The 20,169-nt window shown below is 40.5% G+C and overlaps 1 protein-coding gene across 1 annotated transcript in view; it reads left to right on the top strand.

The window, feature by feature from the left end:
• The window catches only part of SUSD2 (sushi domain containing 2), a 1,008,194-nt gene that overhangs the window by 426,503 nt on the left and 561,522 nt on the right, over positions 1–20,169 (top strand). Inside the window, exon 6 of the mRNA XM_044068275.1 lies at positions 7,412–7,613. Coding sequence (XP_043924210.1) covers positions 7,412–7,613 — 202 coding nt within the window. The remainder of the gene's footprint in view (positions 1–7,411; positions 7,614–20,169) is intronic.

Raw genomic sequence — 20,169 nt, 5'->3', positions numbered from 1 at the left:
TTACAATAGCCTGACTTTCAGTTATATACACTGTATGTTATTAAATATAGAATTAACAGATCAGTTATCAGAGATACAATATTGATTATTGCAGAGTGTCCAACAAAGATATAACTTTCTTTCAAGGATTATTTACCAATGGCCTGGGATAGATTCGTAGTTCTTTGATTTTTATTTCCATCAATGCACTTGTCTTCAGTAAAGTGTAGAATTCTTCCAAGGTCGGGGGTGTATTTGAATTCCACCTTCTGGTTACGCATTTCCTAGATATAGCAAGTATTGTCCATAACAAATACATATTTTTCTTATTCAGGTAGGGACCTTCATTTACATTTAGTATAATCAATACTTTAGTTAAGGTAAAGGATTCATTAAATAAAGCTTGTAAAAAATGTGATTCCATTCCAATATGATGGAATTTTATTACATTCATAAAAAATATGAATCCAGTCTGCTGTGACTTTTCACACCTCCAGCAAAAAACATTTGTAGTAGTACTGATCTTTTTAATTCTATCTGGTGTTAAAAATGCTCTGTGTAAGTATTTCCAGTTAAATATTTTCCAGTACTGTGTGTTAGAGGTGTAATTAACTGATAGTAAGATGTTAGTTTTAATTTCTTCTGTTAACTGCAATGACTGACCTTTTGTTAAGAACTTGCCAGTATGATGGTTTGGGAATTGTTTTATATGGTATTAACTTTTTATATAGATTTGAAATGGAATTTTTCTTTTCACAACTATTATGTATAAATTCATACAGAAAACTTATTAGATTTGGAATATCTTTAAATGAGGAGTTATTAATTAATCTGCATAAATCTTGTGTACATTAGGAATTATTAATTAATCTGCATAAATCTTGTGTACATTAGAATGTTTAAGGTTAACCAGTCCTGTGTTGGAATATTGTAAGCAGATTTTATCATATGTATATCTAAAACATTTAATTTATTTACACATTGAAACCAGCATAAGAATCCATTTTGTTCCCAGGAGGTTATTGTTTCCCTATATATTTTGTGAGGAAAGTTCTTAGTGATGGTAAATGGGGTTAAAAGGTCATTGACAGGGTTCCCAAAAAAAAAAAAAAAAAAAGACATGGGAGGTGATGTTAAAATCTTATTAGAGATGAGAGAATGTCTATGGCAGTTGAGCCTGGATGCAACAAAACAGGCATTAATGAAAACATTTCTATTGCAAGTGTTATGAAACACAAATCCCAGTTTAACAGATAACTATAGGTTCCAACTTTTCTTGTATAAAGTACTCACCAAAGGAGTTCACTCGAAACAGTTTATTATAACCATTTTTACTGTTTTAGATGTGGTTTTATTATAGTATCTCTTGTGTTGTCTTTTTCCTTTGCAGCAGGGGCTGGGTTAAATGGTTAATTAGGCTCAAAGGTTCATAGATTAGTACTAGGCTAACTGCCCTGGTGAGACATTTTAAGCCTAGCCAATTATCCCCTGTGAGATTCAAACCATATACCTTGTGTTTATAAGGCAAACACCTTAACCATTAGGCCACCCTCCCAACCCCTAATAATTAATTGGATAATTAATTTTAATGGATGTTTTTATACTGGCTGATTGCCTATTTTAGGACTATAAAAGTCCTGATTTTTTGAGTGCAATTGACTCAAGCCCAATGTTATGGGTGAAAGCGCTAAGTCAGTGATTCTACATTTACAATAAAGCTGTGGTTTTATCGAGTCACAGATCTTTTTATTCTTACTAGTGTCCTTTCAACTTGGTGGTCTAGTTACTGGAGATGGTGTTCTCAGAGGTTGTACAGGTTATATTTAAGTACATACAATTTAATGCTTTAGGCTTATTTAGAATTAGAAATATATAAAATAAGTAGAGACACTACTGACTGTTAAGTGCTGTGTAAAACATGCACCTGTTTTTTAATAAAACAAAAGATAAAATCATCATCATCATCTTCTTTCGGCTGTTGCCGTTAGGGGTCGCCACAGCGGATCACCTGTTTCCATTTCTTCCTGTCCTCTGCATCTTGCTCTGTCACACCAACCACCTGCATGTCCTCTCTCACTACATCCATAAACCTTATCTTAGGCCTTCCTCTTTTCCTGTTACCTGGTAGCTTTATCCTTAGCATTTTTTTCCCAATATACTCAGCATCTCTTCTCAGCACATGTCCAAACCAATGTAATCTTGCCTCTCTGGCTTTGTCTCCAAACCTTCCAACCTGGGCTGACCCTGTAATATACTTATTCCTAATCCTGTCCACCCTCGTCACACCCAGTGCAAATCTTCACATCTTTAACTCTGCCACATCCAGCTCAAACTCCAGCCTTTTTGTCAATGCCACTGTCAACAACCCATATAACATAGCTGGTCTCACTACCCTCTTTTAGACCTTCCCTTTCACTCTTACAGGTACTCGTCTGTCACAAATCACTCCTGACACTCTTCTCCACCCACTCCATCCTGCGTGTATTCTCTTCACCTCTCTTCCACACTCACCGTTACTCTTAACTATTGACCCCATGTATTTAAACTCATCCTCCTTCGCCACCTCTACTTGCATCCTCACCATTCCTCTATCCTCCCTCTCATTCACACACATATATTCTGTCTTAGTCCTGTTGACCTTCATTCCTCTTCTCTCTAGAGCATATCTTCATCTCTCCAGGGTCTTGTCCACCTGTTCCCTACTCTCACTACAGATCACAATGTCATCTGCAAACATCATAGCCCACGGGGACCCCTGTCTGATCTCGTCTGTCAACTTGTCCATCACCATTGCAAATAAGAAAGGGCTCAGAGCTGATCCTTGATGTAACCCCACCTCCACCTTAAAGGCATCCGTCACTCCCACCGCAGACCTCACCGCTGTCACACTACCCTCGTACATATTTCTCTGACACTCCTGACTTCCTCATACAATACCACAACTCCTCTCTAGGCACCCTGTAATATGCTTTCTCTAAGTCTACAAAAACACAATGCAACTCCTTCTGACATTCTCTGTACTTCTCCATCAACACTCTCAATCGCATCTGTAGTGCTCTTTCCCGGCATGAAACCATACTGCTGATCACTAATCATCACGTCCCTTCTTAACCTAGCTTCCACTACTCTTTCCCATAACTTCATGCTGTGACTGATCAACTTAATCCCTCTGTAGTTACTACAGCTCTGCACATCACCCCTATTCTTAAAAATTGGTACCAAAACACTTTCTCCATTCCTCAGGCATCCTCTCACTTTCCAAGATTTCATTAAACAATCTGGTTAAAAACTTCACTGCCATTTCACATAAACACCTCCATGCTTCCACAGGTATGTCATCTGGGCCAACAGCCTTTCCATTCTTCATTCTCTTCATAGCTATCCTTACTTCCTCCTTGCTAATCCATTGTACTTCATGATTCACCATCCCTACATCATCCAACCTTCTCTCACTCTCATTCTATTCATTCATCAGCCCCTCAAAGTACTCTTTCCATCTCCTCAACACACTCTCCTCGCTTGTACGTTTCCCTCATTATCCTTTATCACCTTTACCTGCTGCACATCTTTCCTAGCTCAGTCCCTCTGTCTAGCCAATTGGTACAGGTCCTTTTCTCCTTCCTTAGTGTCCAACCTTTCAAACATTTCTTCATACGCCTTATCCCTAGCCTTCACCCCTCTCTTTGCCATGCACCTCATCTCCTTATACTCCTATCTACTTTCTTCATCTCTCTGACAATCCCACTTCTTCTTTGCCAACCTCTAAAATATAAGATGCAATTAACATGCAAAATGAGAAATCCTGTAAAAAGTGTTTTTCTAGAAACAAGATGTGTAAAATATGAGAAGGTGTTTAACTCTCCATTGTTTTTTAGAAAAAAATACAAGATATAAGATGTGTCATGCTATACAGATCAAATAACAGTTGCATTTTTTTTTCTCCAGAAAAAGAACAGTTGCTTGGAAAGTAAAAGTACTTCTTAGAGACATATGCACTCACAGACCATATTTCCTGCCTAAAACTATGTTGCACTTTTTGGAGTTAGAACTCTTGGGTTAACTAGGCAAATTTTCTGTGGGGAGTAGTTCAGAAGATTTCAAATTTGACAAAGCATCAGAAGAAAAGGGCCTGAACTTCTTCACTTTATGCAGAAAGGAGGAGGGGTTTGGCTAAAAGACTGAAACAATTGAATCTTCTTCACTGTACCTAAAGGGGGACACACCTTTTGAACTTCTAGTTAATGGTTTTCTTTTTTTCTAATAAAAAAGCTCTTTCAGTCCACTAGTCACTTGGAGTGTGTGCCTTCATCTGGAAGCATTCTGTGAACTTCATTTGGGAAGGGATTCTACCATTTTCAAACATCAGTAAGCTGATGTCTATGGATCTCTGCAGCTTACACTTATATGGACTACAGTCATCTTCCTTTAGTACAGTGCTGGTACTTGATATCTGCTCTTTCAGTGCTTCATATTTAAGCATATTTATTTTGCATTTCTTTGTATACAGCTTTACCTGTCTGCATATTTGTGTGTATATATATATATATATATATATATATATATATATATATATGTGTGTGTGTATATATATATATATATATATATATATATATATATATATATATATATATATATACATATATATATATATATATATATTTATTTATTTATGGGTCTACCTGATAACACCGACACGCCAAAACATCGACAATGAAATAACCGACACCACAAAACCGAAAGTTCAAAAACAAGAAACTTCACATGCCCGACAAACCACAATCACAACAATCAACAAAACAAATACCTTTTGCGAAAAACACGCACACAACACAAGCACATCAGCAACCTTACAAATATACACTAAACCTTACGTACACAACTATCTATGCATTAACCTTAACCCAAACCCTAACCCTAAGGTCCATCACTATCGCACACTTACCTTACCCGCACCCTAACTCACTTAATCTGCCCCTAACCCTTAGGGTTATTACTTTTGTTTTACTAAGCAATATGAAAGCAAAACAATATAATATATGCCCTCCACACCCCCTTACTATATATTCTAACTCCCGGGTCGTACTACAGTGGGGAAGGGGACATATTCCATTTACTTGCCAATAATACTTGTCAATCAAATGAAGTGTCAGTCAAATGACGTCAGTCATTTGGTCTCAGTCAAATGGGTGTCAGTCAACTGGAAGTTAGGGCAAATGAATTAGACCCATATATAAGTGATTAAATAACAAACAATCTGCACCTTAAAGCATAAAATCCATGCATTTTATTATTTAAATGCCAGTGAAAAACAATTGCAGACCAAGTTTCCCTCCTAAAGTTGCATCTTAAGTAAATCAAGGATAATTACACAAAAACTGATGACTTTTAAATGTTAACACTGACATTTTTGAACAAATAAAACCTGAAAAGATTGCTTAGTTTCAGCTACCATAAGTTACCCATATGGTGGACATATTTTAAGAGTGCACAGTATGTATGTCTTGGGCGTTTCCAGATTGGGCTAGGTGGTGGCAGCATTTTTTGTAAAAGCAGAAAGAGGTTATGGCGTGGAATGATATTAAACTTTTCTGGTTCTCAATAATACAGTTACTGCTGAAAACTTAGAACTGTAAAGCACACCTGGCAGTGAGGGATTTGCGTAATTGTAAGGAAGTCATCTATCGTAACTGTCCTTCTAGCTGTACAGTGTCAAACCAATTTGGGTTTGGCTAATATTGCTCCTAGGCTAAAGCTGCCAGGTGCATTTACTATGCAATCTTAAGAATAGTAATCTCATAATTACTAACAGTAATCAAGACAGCAGTGTGGACTGAAAAAACATAGCTCTGCCCATGACCTGTTAATTGGGAGCAGTAGCGTACAGTTAAAGACAGTGCAACTGTGAGCATAAAGTGTTTTAAAAAAAGTCTTAAGGAAAAAAGGCTAAGAAAGAGAAAATGAAAGGGACATTATTAGAGAAAGAAAAGTTACAACATAAGTTACAATAAAGCCCACATTAATGTTATTCAATTTTGAGGAGCTGTGCAAGACATGCCACATGGGAAAACTGATAATAATGGCATGTTATAACACCTAGCAAATAGTTGTGCTGAAATACAAATTAATATATCTCTATATCATATATGTAGTTGACTCAAGAAGTTAAAAATGTCTTCAAATATATCCTGAATTAAAATATAACCACATATAAAAATGAAACAACAATACTTTCCAAGAAAGTGGAAGAAAATAAACATCCTAGATTATTGAAAATCCTCACAAACTAATAACTCAGCAAGTGATTTATTTACAAAGTAAGCACCAAGATTTTGTTATATTGATTTTCAAACACATAACCTCCACTTTATGTTGTATCTTTCGGCTTTTCCCAGTTAGGGGTCGCCACAGCGGAACTCCGGTCCGCTAATGATTGGCAGTAGATTTCTACGTGCCAAGTTGCCAGCTCTGATGCACAACCTTAAACGAAGGTACGCCCATTCACGTATGTCTCCACACAGAAGACGCTTTAGCTGAGAATCGAACAGGACAACGTCTTACTGTGAGGCAACAACGCTTCCGCAGCACCACCACTGCAGCATATAACCTCCAGTTTATAAAACCTTTAAAAATCAAATAACCACAATACTAAAATCAGATGACCATATTCTAAAACCAAAGACTGCTTAAAGAGATACTAAAAAGAGATGCATGTTTTGGTTTTCTTTTATTTAAATATTTTCTTTTAATTCACACTACTATTAAGACCTGGAAATTTACATCCAATTAACATTTATTCTCTCAGTATTCTTACTTTTCTTTCTTTGTTATCATATCTTTCATCCTCTGTATCATGATCCGATACATAAAAAATAAATTTGCTAAAATTGCTACATGTAATGCTATATCCATATAATGCATCAACAAAGTTCTTTTGTTTGATGGCATAACTGCATCAGTACATTGTATTTAACTTTTTCAGTCTTGCCTATGTTAAACTTGTGAAGTTAAAATGAGTAAAGTACTGTTTGCTTAAACTATCCTGTATAAACATTTATATTTATTGGTTTATGCTAGGAGAGTGCAAAAGCTATAATAAATATATAAAGTTAAATGTAGTAAAAAAGGGTCTGGTTTGCACTGTTTAAAGCAGTTTTGTTTCACTTGCATTAAGTTTGTGGATGCCCTTTTGTGTTTACCAATGCCAGCCTGCACCTTTCCATTTGTCTAGTTAGTGGCAGTTATATAGATCTTTAAAAAAATTCATCCATAATCGTTCGTCTCCCACTGTCAGGGAGTCTCACATTCCGTGCTTGAGCAGAAATAAACATTGTTGTATTTTATGCATTGCTCTGTTTGTATTTATTTATGATATGTCTGACATCGAAACCTCCAAACTCTGTACTTTGTGATTGTTTCACTCTTCTTCATTCAGAAACATCAATGCTATATGGAGCCCTGTGCATGCTCTTGCATGGCATCTTGAAGAACACTTCAGGAAGGACACTGCTATATGGGCGTACAACAAGTGCCTTGCTTGGCATCACAAAGAGGAGAAACTTCCCAATTTCTTGTCTGAAATATTAGACTGCCCTTGTACCTTGGAGCAATCCAGAGCAGACACTGGAAGGTTTCATGTAAGTGCAGTTAAGGGTTTATAACATTTTAAGGTGTTGGTGTGTGTGTGTGTATGTACATACATATATATTATTTATGTGCATGCATTATTTGAGTACCTGTACATATGAGTGTTTCTTTTGTAAACAACAAATACATCACTTCGGGACTTTAAAATGGTATTATATCACACATGTTCAGGTGTAGAGTATAAGTTACTAAAATGCTATTCTGATTGTTAAACATCATGATGTGTAAGAATGCTGGTTGATTTTTGAGAGTATTATCACTTTAAGCAACTCTTTGTGTTTTTAGTGCAGTAAAAACATACTGGCTTGTAGTATCTATAGCTGGTTGTAAAGTATACAAAGTAAGGGAAGCAGTTTTGTATACTTTGTAAGGTGGCTCTGATTCTTAAGACACCCCTTCTTATTTGCTGCCCAGAACCTCCACTGTGTTCTTCAGTCAACAATTGCTATTTTGCTAGTCTATGTAAGTGATAATCCTGGTGCAATGCCTAGTTAGAAAAATTGATAAATACGGGATTCATAGATGCGCACACTATGCAAGTGCTGGGATCCTATGGCAAAAGTGTGCATAGCATTCTTATAGGGTAATGCTTTAGAGTGATCGGAATCTGTGCAGCATTTATCTTCCTATGCAGCTAGCCAGTGTGGCTAAGTCACGCTGTGTGTGAATGGGAGTGTATATTTTTGTGTCGATGACATAGTTCAACAGTGTATGACTAGTTCAGTGAGCATCTGTGCATGAATAGCTGTTGTGTGTGTGTGTGGGGGTTTTGTGTGTGTGTGTGTGTGTGTGTGTGTGTGTGTGGCGTGTGAGGAGTGTGTGAGCATGTGTGTGTGCGTGTGTGTGTGTGTGTCCTTGGACTAGAGACGTTAGTGCCAGTGTGCAATGCTCTAAGAACCTGCGCTACACTGCATAATTGTCCTAGTGGCACAGTGGAGCTGTTGACAGTCTTGCTAATTCCGCAGTAATGAGATATTGCCCTGCCTGGAATGCAGATATCACTGAATCATTGATGTCATTGTAGAGTAACTTTGCTTATTTCAATAGGATGATTTTACTGCAGTTTTGTTTGCTATGAATACCATACAATATATTTATCTGAATTCCCTTAAAATTCCAATTGTCTTTTATCTTGACTAAATCATTCAAGCTTTTGCATCTGGTAAAAGGAGTTTATGAAGCATCATAAAAATGCATGGAGTACTTAAACCCTGGAAATTAAATTATCGCAAGTCATCTAATTAGCAAATGAAGCATAGTAGTTTGCATTTGTGATTGCACAAATACGTACTGTCCCAAAAATTCATCCACACTACCACAACTCAGCGGAGAATTTTTCCTGAATTTAAATTCCCTTGACATTTAGGCATGAATGGTTTATCAAATGCTCAAACTTGACATTTTACCCGATAAGCATTTTTACTACTTTAAATTAGATTTTAGTATCTGATTAGTTATAGATAACTATTATCATTACCATGTTAAAAAAATATTTCTGGATTTTGTGAAACGTATTCAATATTTTGGCCAGTTTTTAGCATCTGTAGACTACTTTATATATACATCACCTTTACCAACTGTGTAAGATGTAAAAGAATAGTTTAGTAAATGTGCACCTAAAGAAAAAAAATCATATTTTTTAGAAAACCAATTCACACTGGCAACTTTAAACTATTACCTGTATTTTCTGTCTCCTTTCTACCATACAGTCATTTTGGGCAAGTAATTTAAATCTACCCCTCATTTGTTGCCCCATAGTGATAAACCAAGCATGTGCATATATGAATCTATTAGCTATATCTGTTAATTTATAACTACATCATTATTTATTCTCTGTGTCTCTATGTATATATGTCTTGTGTATTATCGATGGCTCATTTCATCACACCTTAATACATCATTAAAATGTACAAGTACACAAACCATCAAAAACTCAGACTATCATCAAAGCTTCAAACTGTTGTAAATCACGCAGTTGTAAAATGAAACCGAAGTTTCCTTCTGTGTTTGCACAAACACCTACCTGGCCAAAATAACCAGCTCTTCAGCCACAGTACCACAAATGTAACATACAACTGCAAAAGAAAACCAAAAACATTTTATTTGCGATCACACACACACACACACACACACACACACACACACACACACACACACACACACACACACACACACACACGTGTTTTTAATTGTAGCTTATGTGTCATTTAAACTTTTACTGCATCACACCCTATGACATATTTGCGGGAATATTGTCCCTTACAGACTAAGACTAATGGTTCATAGATTAAATACTAGGCTAACTGCCTTTGTGGGCCACTTTAAGCCTAGCCAGTGGGTCTATATTAGAACATCGAAGTATCAAAAATTCGAATGTTCTAATATTGAGCCCTATTCAGCGAAAGCTGAAAATATCGAAGCAACAGAAAACCAAATTTTTTCCTAGGGAAATAATTTAGTTGTCTGTTTCTGTTACTTCGGTATTTTCAGCGCTGTGGTGGAAAGTTACGGGTCGGGTTCAGGTAAGTGTGCGATTCGGTGTGGCTTAGGGTAGCTAGGGTTAGGGTGCAGGTTAGGTATGTGTGCGATTGTGTGGACGTGAGGGTTAGGGCGGGTTAGCTGAGTTAGGGCGTGGGTTAGGTATGTGTGCGATTGTGTGGATGTGAGAGTTAGGATGGAGTAGGTGAGTTAAGGTTATGGAGCAGGTGAGGTGAGTGCCTGATAGTGACGGACCTTAGGGTTAGGTTTAAGGTAAGTGGATAGTTAGTGGTGTGTGTATAGTTTAGTGTAGGGTTAGGTGTAAGATTTTAGGTGTATGTGTGTGGATTGCTGTTTGTTTGGTGTGCTTGTGTTGTGTGTATGTGTTTTGGAACAATTAATTTTTTCCCTAGGAGAAAATTTGCTGCTCTGTATGTTCGATGTTTTCAACTTTCCCTGAATAGGGTTCAATATTAGAGCATTTGAAGTTTTGAAACTTCGATGTTCTAATATAGACCCCTAGCCAGTTATCCCATTTAAGAATCAAACGCTGTACCTTGTTTGTAAGGTAAATGCCTTAAACATTATACCACCCTCTCACCCTCAGATGCGGTAAACTTTATGTGCTGAAGTCCTGCCAGTGTTAGTGCTGGTCCATTTGACATAAGAAGGAAAAGATTCTAAAGGTAATAATAAACACTAAAAAGTTAAAAAGAAACAGCCAGCCTTAGGCAGATATTGACTGCATTAAACCCTGACATTGTGAGCATAAACATATGGTTGACTGTAATTAAGCTGGTGATTACAGATTTGAAACTATATATTGCATCATCTAAAAAGAAAATGCTCATGACTGGAAAAGAGGTTGACTACTCCATCAAGGAGTCAAAATATGTCTAATGAGGCAGAAGGGGTCATCCAGATGTAACAACTTGATTTTATTTCGTCTTTCACATGCTTAAGAATCTTTCATAGCTATACACACGGCTGACTACATTACAAAGTGAATCCCCTCATACTTTATATCTCGAACGGTTGTGGGCCTATCTGTAGATGTGTCTGACTGCATTACAAAGTGAATCCCTTCATACATTATGTCTCTGAAGGTTGTGGGCCCATCTGTGGATGTGTCTGAGTAAGTTAAAGGATGAAAGCGCTCATACGTCATTTTGACAAGGGGAAAGTATTCATCTCTTTTTTAACTTAATAAACAATGGTTTAAACAAACAATTCCAGCTTGAATCCTATTTTCTTATGTTTAATAAGAATGCAAAGTGATCTTTGACATGGATCTTATATAAGAAGTTGTGACAATGGTCCATTTTTGTAACTCATATGCCAATATCAAGAGCAGTTGTTTCTGTAAAACTAGTTTTTGTATTTTTTGTTACTTTGTTCTTCCTTAAGGAAAGAGCACACTACTCTTAAGGCTGGAAACCTGCATTTCCTCAGTTCTAGGTTACATTGTCTGTCTATATGTATGTGTATATATATATATTTATTATATATATATATATATATATATATATATATATATATATATATGTATAGATACATGCATGTGTGTGTTTATATACACACGAGTTTATATCAAGTGTCAATATAAAAAGAAAAACAGTTCAAATTATATTCAAAAATATATGATTTCTAATCACAAAGGTTTGATGCAAAACAAAAAAATTATTTTTTTTTTGTAGGGGACCAAGCTTTCCTGCATCCCCTACGCCCTTTATTATGTGTACCAGTTCTGTGGTTGCACTACAGTGGATAAGTAGCAAATTCCCTTATCCCCACTGTACCCCAGTCTTGCACATCCAAATACCTGCAACCTTCAAAAAGTTCATTTTCTAACTCTGCAGATGATATTTCAAGAGCTGGAAGAGGGTTTGAGTGCTTGAAGGTATCTTATATACGTATGAATTGCAACAGTTTATCCAAGTTAGTAGTGTAGTCTTGTTAGGAGCCCAGCCTTACAAGAAATCAGCCATTGTGACATTTACCCTAAATGGCAAGCTGCAGTGAAATAAACAGACAAAATGGTAGGACAGTTTTTGGCATTACAGACATAAAATGTTTCAAATCCAAAGCATCAGGTGGAGTTAAAATATCCATTAACCGACAGAAAAAAATAATGCATTTCACTATGTAATGAGTGACACAAAATGCCATTGTCCATTGTTAAAAAAAAATTGCAGCAGGCTAAATTCCAGCATTTTGTTATAACCAACATTTCTTCATTCATTATTAGAATTATACTTTTGAACATAACTCACTTGCAAAGAGTATCTTTTAAACAGATATTAAGCCACTGAAGAAAACAAAAATAATTAGTAATTACCATACATGAGAATATTGGCTGTAGCTTAGGAAATAAGAAATGTAATTCTTACACCCAAGGTTTTAGCCATCAGATGTGTTGCTAGTCTTGTTTTATCACTGAGGACGAACAAGCGGGATAGTTCATTTGCTTTATTACAGAGAAACACATCAGGATGGATAGCAGCAATACAAAATATAAATGAACTGATCAGGGCCAGTGCTAGCATTTTGGGGGCCCCCAGCAAGGTTCAAGTTGGGGGCCCTACTCAAGAGAACATCAAACGTGACCACATTGCCATTGCACCTCCTTCCCTGTCAAGCTCATCCAGCACCATTTAACCACTAGTGTCACTACATTCCGATCATTAAGAATTGATGTGCCAAGCCACAGACTGGCATTTAGTACCAAGGTTACATTACGATAAAATTCTGCACTACAGTATGGTAGCTACACACAGGTACACACATTGACTGACACTTAATACCAATGTTGCATTAAGACAACCCCCTGTACCACAGCAAGGTAGCTACTCACAGGTGCGCACACACTGACTGGCATTTAGTGCCAAGGTTACATTATGACAAACCCTGTACCACAGCAAGATAGCGCTCAGGTACACACACTAACTGGCATTTAGTACCAATGTTACAATCCTGATAAACCCCTGTACCACAGCAAGGTAGTGACTCACAGGTGCACATGACAAGGTAGCAACTCACAGGTGCACACACTGACTGGCATGGAGTACCAGTGTGACATTATGAAACCTCTGTACCACAGCAAGGTAGTGACTCACAGGTGCACATGACAAGGTAGCAACTCACAGGTGCACACACTGACTGGCATGGAGTACCAGTGTGACATTATGAAACCTCTGTACCACAGCAAGGTAGTGACTCACAGGTGCACATGACAAGGTAGCAACTCACAGGTGCACACACTGACTGGCATGGAGTACCAGTGTGACATTATGAAACCCCTGTACCACAGCAAGGTTGCGACTCACAGGTGCACATGACAAGGTAGCAACTCACAGGTGCACACACTGACTGGCATGGAGTACCAGTGTGACATTATGAAACCCCTGTACCACAGCAAGGTAGTGACTCACAGGTGCACATGACAAGGTAGTAACTCACAGGTGCACACACTGACTGGCATGGAGTACCACTGTGACATTATGAAACCCCTGTACCACAGCAAGGTAGCGACTCACAGGTGCACATGACAAGGTAGCAACTCACAGGTGCACACACTGACTGGCATGGAGTACCAGTGTGACATTATGAAACCCCTGTACCACAGCAAGGTTGCCAGTCAGCTGCACACACACACCAAATGGGATTTAGTGCGATTGTTATATTATGGACAAACCCCTGTACCACAGCAAGGTAGCCACTCACAGATGCAGACACTGACTGCATACTCAACTGCCCAGATTTTCAAAGAATGTCCAGATGTGACTCTTGTTTGGTCTGTTCTTCAATTTAGAGTTTTCTGGATTTTTTGTGGCAAATCATTGATGACTGAATTCATTAAATGACAGGCATTTCAGTTTAACTTCATATACCCTTCAGAACATGCACGGTAAGACCTTTTATTCTAACATTTTCAGTTTATAAGAGCAATATTTAAAATTTGCCCAGATCTTTGGGGCTGGAACCCCATTATCTATGGCTTTGTCCAGATTTTGTGCCATGAGATAGAGAGCTACAGCTGGCATTTAGTAGCAATGTTGTTATGTTATGACAAGCCTATGTACCGCATCAAGGTAGCCAGTCCTAAAGAGGTACACAAAGATACCCACACTGACTCCCCAAAGACACCCACACTGACTGGCATTTAGTAGCGATGTTGTTACATTATGACAAGCCTCTGTACCGCATCAAGGTAGCCAATCCCACAGAGGTACACAGAGACACACACAGACTCCCACACACAGAGACAGAGACACACTCCCACACAGACTCCCACACACTCACACACACACACACACAGACTCACACAGACTCACACAGACACACACACAGACACACACACAGACACACACACAGACACACACACAGACACACACAGACCCACACACAGACCCACACACAGACCCACACACAGACCCACACACAGACCCACACACAGACACACACACAGACACACACACAGACTCCCACACACACACACAGACTCCCACACACACACACAGACTCCCACACACAGACTCCCACACACAGACTGAGACACAGACACACAGACTCCCACACACAGACTCCCACAAACAGACTCCCACACAGACTCCCACACACAGACTCCCACACACAGACTCCCACACACACAGACTCCCACACACACAGACTCCCACACACACACACAGACTCCCACACACACACACAGACTCCCACACACACACACACAGACCACAGACTCCCCCACACACACAGAGACTCCCCCACACACACAGACTCCCCCACACACAGACTCCCCCACACACAGACTCCCCCACACACAGACTCCCCCACACACAGACTCCCCCACACACAGAGACACAGAGAGACAGAGACTCCCACACACACAGACAGAGACTCCCACACACACAGACAGAGACTCCCACACACACAGACAGAGACTCCCACACACACAGACACAGAGAGACAGAGACTCCCACACACAGAGACACAGAGAGACAGAGACTCCCACACACAGAGACAGAGAGACAGAGACTCCCACACACAGAGACACAGAGAGACAGAGACTCCCACACACAGAGACACAGACTCCCACACACAGAGACACAGAGAGACAGAGACTCCCACACACAGAGACACAGAGAGACAGAGACTCCCACACCCAGAGACTCCCACACAGAGACACAGAGAGACAGAGACTCCCACACACAGAGACACAGAGAGACAGAGACTCCCACACACAGAGACACAGAGAGACAGAGACTCCCACACACAGAGACACAGAGAGACAGAGACTCCCACACAGAGAGAGACAGAGACTCCCACACACAGAGACAGAGAGACAGAGACTCCCACACACAGAGACACGGAGAGACAGACTCCCACACACAGAGACACAGAGAGACAGAGACTCCCACACACAGAGACACAGAGAGACAGAGACTCCCACACACAGAGACACAGAGAGACAGAGACTCCCACACACAGAGACACAGAGAGACAGAGACTCCCACACACAGAGACACAGAGAGACAGAGACTCCCACACACAGAGACACAGAGAGACAGAGACACACAGACTCCCACACACACAGACTCCCACACACTAAAACAGACACTTGCACACATGACAGACACCCACACATGATAAAGACTGCACTACAGCAAGACTGAACATTAACACCCACACAATTACTGACTGAACATTAACACCCACACAATTACTGACATGCAGAACAGTCACACTGCAGATGTACACAACATAGCTATGTGACACAGAAAAGACTACAGACAACATACAAGGGAAAGCCATGGGGCCTGAGGCAGACTCAAACCCAAACAAACCCGAAAGAAAGCCATGGGGATTACGGAGCCTGAGGGAGACAGACTCAAACCCAAATAAACACACAAAGACATGGTGATTACTGAGCCTGAGGCAGACTCAAACCCATGCACAAGAGAGTAATGGGGATTACTAAGTCTGACACAGGCAGACTCAAACCCAGAGAGAAAAAGGTGAAGACCAAAGTGTCATTCATCTTCCATATGCATTTACCTCTTCAGCTTCTGACTGCTGCCACTTGTCTGTTTTTCCTGCGCTTCTGTCCTAGCCCCTGATGAGTCCTGCTGCTCCCAACTGTCCTACCATCCTGACGAGTCCTGCCACTACCCTGCCGCTCCACACGAGTCCTTCTTCTCCTGACAGGTCCTGCCGCTCCCGACGAGTCCAGCCACTCCTAGCTCCCTTTGCCTAACATCCTGCTAGTTCCATCCTCATGGTCCTACCTGTTGGACATACGCAAACAAAAAGTGAATACACAGCACACAAGCCACACTAAGGTACTACCTGAAATTACTGCCTGACAGCATTATAAAAGATTACTGGAAAGGAAATATGAGCACATACCTAACCTACAGTTTTACTGGAATCTTACAAATTTTCTTCCAGACAACGTCTTCAATGAGGCTGCCATGTGATACACTTCATGCTCAATTGAGAGCACAGCTAAGCCTGAAAGTCTCTTCTGACTCATTGACGAACGCAGGTATGTCTTTGAGTTTCAGCTTAGAAAAGCTGCAATGTTCTTCATCTCACATTGCTGCAGTCCTTACTTATGGGTAGTCCGCTGTCCTCGGTCGGCCCGAATACCAAAGTATTAGGCTGACGTCGGTCATGGGCGCCTAAATCTGACAGAGCGTCAGGGTATAAAGGCGCATGACCGACGTCATATCCTCAGTCTTTTTTGCCGCATGGTCTGATGCAGAAGCAGCGTTGCAAGTGCCGTTCGGCATTCTGAAATTTTTGTTTTGAGTTTCAGACCGATACCAAGTTGGGCTAAGTACCCGTTGGGAATATTTTTGTTTTTCTTGCCTCAGTTACTTACGGATGTCAGAAAAAGTGAATAATTGTATTTCTTGTGGGAAACAGATACCGCATAGGGATTACCACTGCTTTGTATTCCTTGCTGGGACGAGCACGGCGTAGTGGTGTCGGTTTTGTGCTAGGTTTAATAAGCACTATAAAATGGAGGTTAGATTGCTAGGTTAGTCTTTGGCAAGAGGTGTAATTATAATATGCCGTCGGATGTTCCGGCCTGCTTCTACTAAGAAGCGCAAAGACAAATCTTTAAAGCCTAGGCAGGATGATTCGTCCGTTTGGACGCCGGACCTTTAGAAGCTACAGCTGAACAGGTGGATCCGGCTGAAGTTTCTGTTGAGTCCCAGGGGCAACTTTGATTTTACAGGATGTGGCCTCTCAGGAGGCAGGTCAGGCTGAAGGGGCCTCTCAGGTTACTATTCTCCCTTCTATGCCTAAGGTGGTTAGGCCTTCTGCTACTGTTTCTAAGGCTCCTTCTAAGGGCAGGTCTGTCTTGCCTTCCTCTGGTGTCAGTTCTGGTTCTTCAGGGTCTGTGCCTAAAAGCACATGCTTAAAATGGCAGAGGATTTGATTACTTTAATTAGAGGTTCTATGCCCCCTCCTGATAAAAGGCCCAGGATGGAGCCAGAGTTGGAAAGTTTGGAGCAGGCCTCAGATGATTCAGAGTCTTCTGCTGAAGACATTCAAGATTTCCTCCTTATTCTGATTCTGATGCAGAGGATTCCACTCCTTCTGCTTCTCCTCCAGAGGATTTTTCATTTTCAGAAACTCTGCATTCCATGAGGGAGCATTTTCAGTGGGAGGGACAGGATTACTCTGATTCACGGAAGAGACTTAGGGAGTTCTTGTTTTTACCACAGCATAGACCCTTAGCTATACCTCCGGTTTTGGATGTTGTTTCAGATGTTTTTTTGGAAGCTTCCCTTAATTCAGATTCTGTGCCTCCTGCCCCAGTTAAACCGGACAGGTATTACAGGGTGCCTGAGGCTCATAAATTTCTGTATAAGAGTCCTAGGGCGGACCCAGAAACTATTAGTCAGGGGCCTAAGGGTGTTAGAGCCTCTGTTGTTAAGAATCCGGTTCCTCTGGATAAGGAAGCTAGAGCTTTGGATAGATGGGGTAAGAAGGTGTATACCTCTTCTACTTTAGCAATGAGAGCTTTGAACTGCCAGTTTCATATGTTGAAGTATCAGAATTTCCTCCTTTCTCAGCTAAGGTCTAAAGTGGGTGCTTTGGCAGAGGGCATAGAGTGTAAAGAATTGCAGGATTTAGTGCATGTTTCTGAACAGGTGGGTAAGCACTCTTTGCAATGTGGTTTTGATGCTTTACAGGCTTCTTCTAGGGTGGCTGCCACTGGTTCAGTTATTCGTAGGCACGCCTGGCTTAAGGATCAGAATTTGTCTGAGCATGTTAAGTCTAGAATTCTGGATGCCCTTTACAGTCTGAAGTTTTGTTTGGTCCTCCTGTGGAGTCAGTCTTAAAGAAAATGGAAGACAAGGCTAAGTCTATGCAGACTGTTAAAGATTTTTTGCAGGTACAACCTCCAAAGTTTAGTAGAAATTGGCCTACTAAGGGGTGGACGTACCCTTCTTCTGATTCTCAGTCTAGGGGTAGATCTAGGCGTGGTAGGGGCAGAGCTCAGAGTACTTTCAGGCCGAGACAATGGAGTTCGCCTGCTCAATCTGCTGGTGAGGGCAGGGGCCAGTCCTTTCGTAAACAGGCCCAATGACCTACATTTTCAGCTGCCAGATTCTTCTTGCCTGGCAGCTGGGAGGAAAGTTGGCTCTTTTCAAGCAAAACTGGCATTTAGTCACCCAGGACAAATGGGTATTGGACATTATAAACCGAGGTTACAAGTTCTATTTCCATACCATGCCTCCTTTCAAAGGCATGCCAGACGTCCCTCCTCGGCAAAGGATAGAGGCTCGCAGACAAATTTCTTTACTTCTTCAAATAGGAGCTATACAGCCAGTTCCTCTGTCAGAAGTGGGCCTAGGATTTTATTCTCGCCTGTTTCTAGTTCCAAAGAAAGGGAACACGTGGAGACCAATTTTGGATTTATCTATCCTCAGCACTTACCTGGACATTCCAAAGTTCAAGATGCTGACTTTACAACAACTTTTACCTCTGTTGGGAAAAGATCACTGGATGGTTACTCTGGATCTCAAAGAGGCTTACCTTCATGTTCCTATCAGGCCCAGTTGCAGGAGGTACCTGCGTTTTCGGGCTGGAAATTTACATTATCAGTTCTCTGCATTGCCCTTTGGCTTATCTACTGCGCCCAGAGTGTTCACAAAGGTTCTTGCTCCAGTGATAGCATTTTTCAGACTAAGAGGAATACAGATTTATCCTTATTTGGCCGATTGCCTGATTATTGCACAAGAAAGGGCGAACTTCTTCATCATCTACAGTATGTGATGGCAGTGTTAAGATGCCTAGGGTATTCTGTGAACGAAACAAAGTCCAGTCTAGTACCCTCTCAGGACATGTGCTTTCTGGGTGTGAGACTGAATACAGCTTCCCAGATGGCCTTTTTAACCCCGGACAAACAAAGAAGCCTTTCTCTTTATTTCCATCAAATGTCTCTACGGTCCAGGCTGACTGCAAGGACAGTCCTTCAAGCCTTAGGGTTCATGGCATCTTGTATTCTGGTGCTTCCCAATGCCAAATTGCATATGAGGAAGCTTCAATGGTATCTCAAAAATGTATGGACACAGCACTGCCAAGATCTAGACACTGTCATTCAGATAATACCTTGCATTCGGAAGGAGTTTTTGTGGTGGGCTCAGGAATGTCACCTAAACAAGGGACTCTCTGTGACCCGGCCAGAGGAGAGTCAGATTCTAACGACAGATGCCTCGGACAAGGCTTAGGGAGCACACCTCAATGGAAAATGGGTGCAAAACACGTGGCCTGTCAAACTCCAACATTTGCATATCAACTTGAAGGAAATGTTAGCAGTCCAGTTTGCATTGATGGCTTTCAAAGATTTACTTCACCCAGGGCAGGTGTTGATTCAAACAGACAACACTACTGTCATGTGGTACATCAACAAGCAGGGGAACCCATTCTTACCCTCTTTGCAGGCAAGCGATGATTCTGTGGGAAACTGCTCTCAATCTACACCTCAATCTTCAGGCAAGGTTTCTACCAGGAGCACAGAACTCCTTAGCAGATGTATTGAGCAGACAA

Source organism: Protopterus annectens, chromosome 4.part0 (assembly GCF_019279795.1).
Source record: "Protopterus annectens isolate FY-2018-M chromosome 4.part0, PAN1.0, whole genome shotgun sequence".
Taxonomy (NCBI): domain Eukaryota; kingdom Metazoa; phylum Chordata; order Ceratodontiformes; family Protopteridae; genus Protopterus; species Protopterus annectens.
Note: the sequence above shows the minus strand (reverse complement) of the source record. Positions and strands in the feature narration are given on the sequence as shown.